At 32.3% G+C, this 6554-nt stretch overlaps 1 protein-coding gene across 1 annotated transcript; it reads right to left on the bottom strand.

The window, feature by feature from the left end:
- Nucleotides 1–4750: 4750 nt before the first annotated feature.
- Nucleotides 4751–5143, bottom strand: LOC141639620 (uncharacterized). Its single transcript, XM_074448694.1, has one exon. The coding sequence runs from the start codon at nt 5141–5143 to the stop codon at nt 4751–4753; it is 393 nt and encodes a 130-aa protein (XP_074304795.1).
- Nucleotides 5144–6554: the final 1411 nt, after the last annotated feature.

Here is a 6554-nt window from a genome sequence, read left to right as displayed (position 1 = left end):
CCCTCACTATTACCACTATGACACATTCATCTTGTTGATATTAAATATAACCGATTACATTTAATTACGAATTAACAGATTAATTCGTCCAAGCTAACATTACATACATTTAATTAAATATAACTTATTATATTCAATTTACGAATTGACAGTTAATTCGTCTCAACTAATATTATTTAATCTTCATTAAATAATTGTCTCATCAACACATTGACTAACTGTTTAGTCATATTAGGCATCAATGTGATCATATTTCTATAACCACATCTCTCATACAAATCCTATAGGTGTGACCTTTAGGGACCAGTTGATCACCGCCATCTGTATGATAATAACATCAAACTTTCTAGCAAGCCAACCGTTATTAGGTAATTGTTAATCAACTGATTAAAATACGAAGTATACCCTTGTGAACTTGTAAGAGATTTACAAATGTTATCACACTTATTTGTGGAGGACACAAGCTCCAACAAAATAAGGGAGGGAAATTGATAGCAAAGTAGTTTAGAACTCGTGCACTATATGCACGATATATATAGAGTTTTACCATTTCAGTGTATTATTTTTGAAATTTAAATTAACTATTCTTTTTTATTTTTACGTTTCTAATCGTTATATTTTGATTTGAAAATTCAAAATCAAAATCGTATTAAGCATGAAATGAATATTTCAATGAAAGTTTTTCTTTTACCGAGAGATTAAAAGTGTAATTTACAAAATTTACTGATAATATATTTTTAGCCGCAACTTTTTATCATAAGAAATCAATGATTTTTATCGTATGATTCTTTAAACAAAAAAAATGAATTCGTTTTTATATAATAAAAAGACTGCAATAAATTTGTATAAAATGTTAAATACTAATTGACATAAATATATAAATCTAAAAGATTATGTGTATTATATCTCACCATACTTATAGAATTTGCTAAAAAAACTAAAACTTATTTGAGGAAATATTTTTAGGCGGGAAACTTTAGAATTTCACTTATTCATTTAGTAAATAGAGAATTTTAAAAAAATACTCCCTCTATTTTTCTGTTTTCTTTATTCTAAAATGGTAAGTTTTTTTAAAAAAATAATTATAAAATATAGTAGATTTAAAAAAAAAAGACTATAAAATATAATTAAAAGGCTATTGTGACATGACAAAATAATTGTGACGTGGCAAAGGTGACGTGGCAAATTAAATGTAACATGACAAATTAAATTGTGACGTGGCATGCGACATGGCAAATTAATGTGACATTATTATTATTCTTAAATTATATAGATTTATTAAATACTCCATTATTATTATTATTATTACTATTATTATTATTATTATTATTATTATTATTATTATTATTTTTTATTAAAAGGATGCGCGCAACTTTCATAAATAGGAAAATAAAAGAGTTTACATGAAATTGGTGGGGAGCCAAGAGACAATCTGGTCTCCTACACCCTTAGCAACAGCAAAGCTAAGTCTAGTAAAAATGTAAGCAGCCACCCGAGCCCCCGCATCCTGAGATACCGAGAATTTCTGGATCCGCTTGAGCAAGGCAACAGCATCTGACCCCAGCTCCCCAAGTGAAGAGAAAGAGAAGGGAAGGAAACCATAACCAGCTGCCGCGCACAAATCCCCGTACTTAGCACACTTACGTTGAGCAGCATCAGCGACAACCCGGACGGGCACAAAATCCATCATCCCGGTCTGAGTCAAAGGAGAAGACCATGTCAAGTCAACGCACACATCACTCCCTCTGTCCCAGGAATAAAGCAGCAAATCCGCAGGACGAAGAGAGCCACCATGCCCGTCAACCAAACCAATATCAACCTCCTTACCCGCAGAAATACCAGATCTATAGCAGATGTCGAATAGAGTGTCACGAACGAGGTTGTGCCGATGCTTAACTCCCACAGTACCAGTACAAGAAACAGCGTGGTCCCCGAAAACATCATCAGCTAAAACCCGAGAGCAAGCAGGACAAGGCCTATATACCGTGAATAACGGAACACTCAGTCGATACCCAAGCACACTACATTAAGTCCTCCCGTTCATAGTCTAACCCAACCCCGAGATAGGAACCGCACGCAACCAATCATAGGAGTGGGTACCCTGCTGAGACTTCCATAAAGCAAGCTGGCGTGATGTCAAAGAGAAAACAGACTCTGAAGCAGCAGCAACCGTCGCAAAATATATGTCTGCCAATTTCTTCATAAGTTTGGACACCCAGTCGATACCCAAGCACACTATGGTAAGTCCTCCCATTTATAGTCTGACCCAACCCCGAGATAGGAACCGCACGCAACCAATCATAGGAGTGGGCACCCTGCTGAGACTTCTATAAAGCAAGCTGGCGTGGTGTCAAAGAGAAAACAAAGTCTGAAGCAACAGCAACCGTCGCGAAATATATGTCTGCCAATTTCTTCATAAGTTTAGGGGCAGCAATTTCACTAGGATTACATAAGATAGCAGAATCTGTAGTCGCAGAAAACACCCGTGCGGCATACATGTTCTGTTAAATATATGATATGATTAATTAAAAAATTAGAAAAGTGATGCTACAAATCCACCTATAAGTTTCATAATCTATCTATCTATCTATCTATCTATCTATCTATCTATCTATCTATCTATCTATCTATCTATCTATCTATCTATCTATCTATCTATCTATCTATCTATCTATCTATCTATCTATCTATCTATCTATCTATCTATCTATCTATCTATCTATCTATCTATCTATCTATCTATCTATCTATCTATCTATCTATCTATCTATCTATCTATCTATCTATCTATCTATCTATCTATCTATCTATCTATCTATCTATCTATCTATCTATCTATCTATCTATCTATCTATCTATCTATCTATCTATCTATCTATCTATCTATCTATCTATCTATCTATCTATAATCAAAAAGGCAACTTGAGTGTAATTTTTACTCCATATGACATTGCTAACAAACATAAAAAACTTCAATAAGTATCTTTTTTTTTCAGTTCCACAATCAAAACTTACTCTCATAATTAATGGTAAAATACATTTAAAAAATTGAATGAAAAACCTTTTAAAATTCCACAATTTACTTTTTTTGAACCATCATGGAATAATTAATTTTTACAATTTATAATATAATTAAAAAGGCAACTTGAATGTCATTTTACTTCATATGGCATTGTTATTACATAAAAACATTAAATAAGTAGCTTATGTTTTTAATTCCACAATCAAAACTTACTCTCGTAATTAATGGTAAAATAAATTTAGAAAATTGAATTAAAAACCTTTTAGAATTCCACAATTTAGTTTTTAAACCAGGATGAAATTAATCATTTCAATTATGTCATTTGCTTTTCCAATTCATTTTTTTACCCAATTTCCACTATTTGTCTTTTTAAGTGATTTTCTATATCATTTATATTACTACTTTTTTTAAGGTGATTGATGGTGTTTAACCATTAATTTGTTATCAAATATATAATGTTGTGTATTTGTGCTATTATACTTTCTTGATCAACTAAATTGATATTTTTCTATTCATATGTTTAATCATCTCTAACATATATTTTTTCCTTTTCATTTGTTATGTACCATTATCAAGGCATGTACGAAAAGGAAGCGGTCATGCACCTTCTAATAAATACTAAATAGTATGGTTTCTAAATTATACTTCGTATGTTTTTTAGTTTATATGTTTTTTGAAACAAATTCTTTTATAATCTTTATTACTAATTTTGTTTCTACATAGGATCACTTACTCAAGTTTATTAAGATTTCGACGAAATTCTTGTACTAACAATAAGGAATTTAACAAAGTCTATGAACCTTTTGAATTTCAATTGTGGGAATATCTTCTATAGATTTATTTTAAATGAAAGCTCAATTTATATTTTATGGAGTAGAGACCGTTTAAATTATTTCTAATTTTTTATATTCATATAAAAAAATTCTTATTATGATAGTTTGTCTATAGAATGCATGTTACTAGGTCATTCTTAGTTCTTTATTTTAGAATATATCAAAATTTACGCGATTCAATCATAGACTTCAATCTAAATTACAAGATTCACTCATAATTTTTTATCTAATCATGTTCAACGACTTATTTTGCTCTTAGATAATGTTCAATTATTGGTATGCATGCTACATCTTTCAATTATTTTAGTTTCAATTATTTTCATATGATAACGTGCATATGTCTTTGATACCTTACCATATGAAATTTTCTGTCGCGCACACACACATATAAAATGTGTTGTTTGTACCATTGTCCATTTGTTAAGTTTCTTAAGATGGGTAGTTACCCATTGTCGTTTACACAATTTATTTTAAAAATCCCGTGAAATTTTATTATATTTGACAAATTATAATGTGACGTGGCAAATTTTAATGTAACATGGATTATCAATTTATGGTTAATTAACATTGATTAATTAATTCATTAACTTATGAATAAATATTTACAATATAATTTAAAGGTACCTAAAACGACAAATTTTAACGTAACATGGAAAATCTATACAATATTATAAAAAGATAAAACTAAGCATTTCACTAAGCCATGTCTTCTACCAAAAGCCATCTTGAATTTTTTTTTTTTTTTTTTTGCTAAAATGTCAGCTTTTCATTGATAAACCAGCATTACACATACATTTTTGTTCATTTTGTGCTAATTTTACATCAAATGCACCTTAAACAACCAAAGTCCATCCTTATTAAAGATGGACTTGATACATCATGCTCTAATTCTATTTCAAAGTGAAGTAGTGATCTGCCTAGCCACCATGGACGGGCTAAGAAGCATGTGATTGAACCAAGCATCATTCCTTTGCAGCCACACAGTGTACCATACTGCAAGGATAGTAGCAGTGGTCACGTTCTTTCTCAACCTACTCCATCTCCTCCTCTTTATCTGCTGCAACATATTTGCAGGGATTAGATGAGCCCCTAAATCTGTATCAATTATCTGCATCACCTGTTTGGTGTAAGTACAATCCGGAAACACATAAGTATGACTCTCAGTAGCCAGGGCACATAAGCAGCAAAGATTATCAGGTACCACATTATAAGTATATAGTCTGTCCTTCAGTCTTAGAGCCTGATGAGAGATTAACCAGGCAGTGAAAGGATGTTTAGGAGCAGCCATAGAACACCGGACAGATTTGTACCATTTGACTTCCTCATTTCTATCTCTTAACCAATTGTATCAATCCTTAACAGTATATTCTCCAGAACCTATATCATCCAAGAAACCATGTTTGATAATATCCTTCACCTAACACACATTCCTCCAATGCCAGCTTGTTGCAGAAGAAGGAGTGTAATCATGCCAAGAACTGTCTTTCATATTGATACCCGTCGTTGTGAGTACCAAAGATAAAATTTATAATCTCCTATTAAGACTAACCTAGGCTAGTGGTAATTAATCGATCCGCAAGGAGGCGCAACTTGTAAACTTTAGTTGATTTATGTTCACCGAGGCAACTATTGTGGGGGTTGATTTGAATTGGTCTATAGCTAATAACAATAAAAAGAAAATAAACTAAAAATACGATTTAAACAGATAAAATAAGGGTACTAGGATGGTCGGGTCATTATAGCTTAATACATAAAACTAAGTTGGTCTGAATCAAACACATGTGAGGCGGGAAATAAAAGGTCCTCTCGGTCCACTCCTAACAAATAGCATCTCTCGATCTCGCTATAGGTCCCTAATGTCACTAATACTAACTTTCGTCCTAAAAAGTGACTAATGGTCTAAACTATACCTATCTTTCGATCTTAGCACAATTTAGTCGATTTAATTGAAAAATAACCTTCCCTATCTTTCGATCTAATGGGTCGGTCACAAAATAGGTATCTAATCGGTCGCATTTCGATTTGTTAAATACAAGATTAAAAACAATTAAAACGAAGGATAACCTTAATCGACCAACAATGTCGATCGATCGACACGCTGGTTCATCCGTGTTCAATCTTGCCGCCTATGCTACATTCCCCCTACATCCTAGCACTATAGATTTAGCTACTCATGCTAAGGGTAGAAACAACAACATAAACGATAAAACTAGCTACAATTCATGCTTAAAACATTTTAACATGCAATAATAAAGATGGTTTCGGGAATCTACTAGCAATTCTAATCTATTAGCAAAATAAATGAACTTTAAACAGAAGAATACCGAATGCGGGGGAAAGATTGATTATTAAGAACCGAAATTCCGATGCTCACAATAATCCCAAACCCTAACTATTCGATAAAGAACTTGAATGAAAACTTAATGTAAAACTCCATGTAAAACTAAATAAAAGACTTCCTTTTAAATCGATGATCTAGGTTACGTTATATAGGAAATATACGTAACATCTTATTCCAAAACCTAAACACAATGGGCTTTAAGTTCCTCGATCTTTTAATTCTCGTCTGGAAACGACGATGTGGTCGATCGACTAAGCGGAGGTCGATCGACGGATCTCAACAAAGCTTATCCCGAGTTGGTCGATCGATCAATGGGTCTAGTCGATCGATTTCTGAGGTGCTAATTGACTTCTTTAAA

The sequence above is a fragment of the Silene latifolia genome, unplaced genomic scaffold (assembly GCF_048544455.1).
Source record: "Silene latifolia isolate original U9 population unplaced genomic scaffold, ASM4854445v1 scaffold_472, whole genome shotgun sequence".
In the NCBI taxonomy this organism is placed as follows: domain Eukaryota; kingdom Viridiplantae; phylum Streptophyta; class Magnoliopsida; order Caryophyllales; family Caryophyllaceae; genus Silene; species Silene latifolia.
The sequence above is the reverse complement of the archived record's forward strand: the minus strand, read 5'-3'. Positions and strand labels throughout refer to the sequence as shown.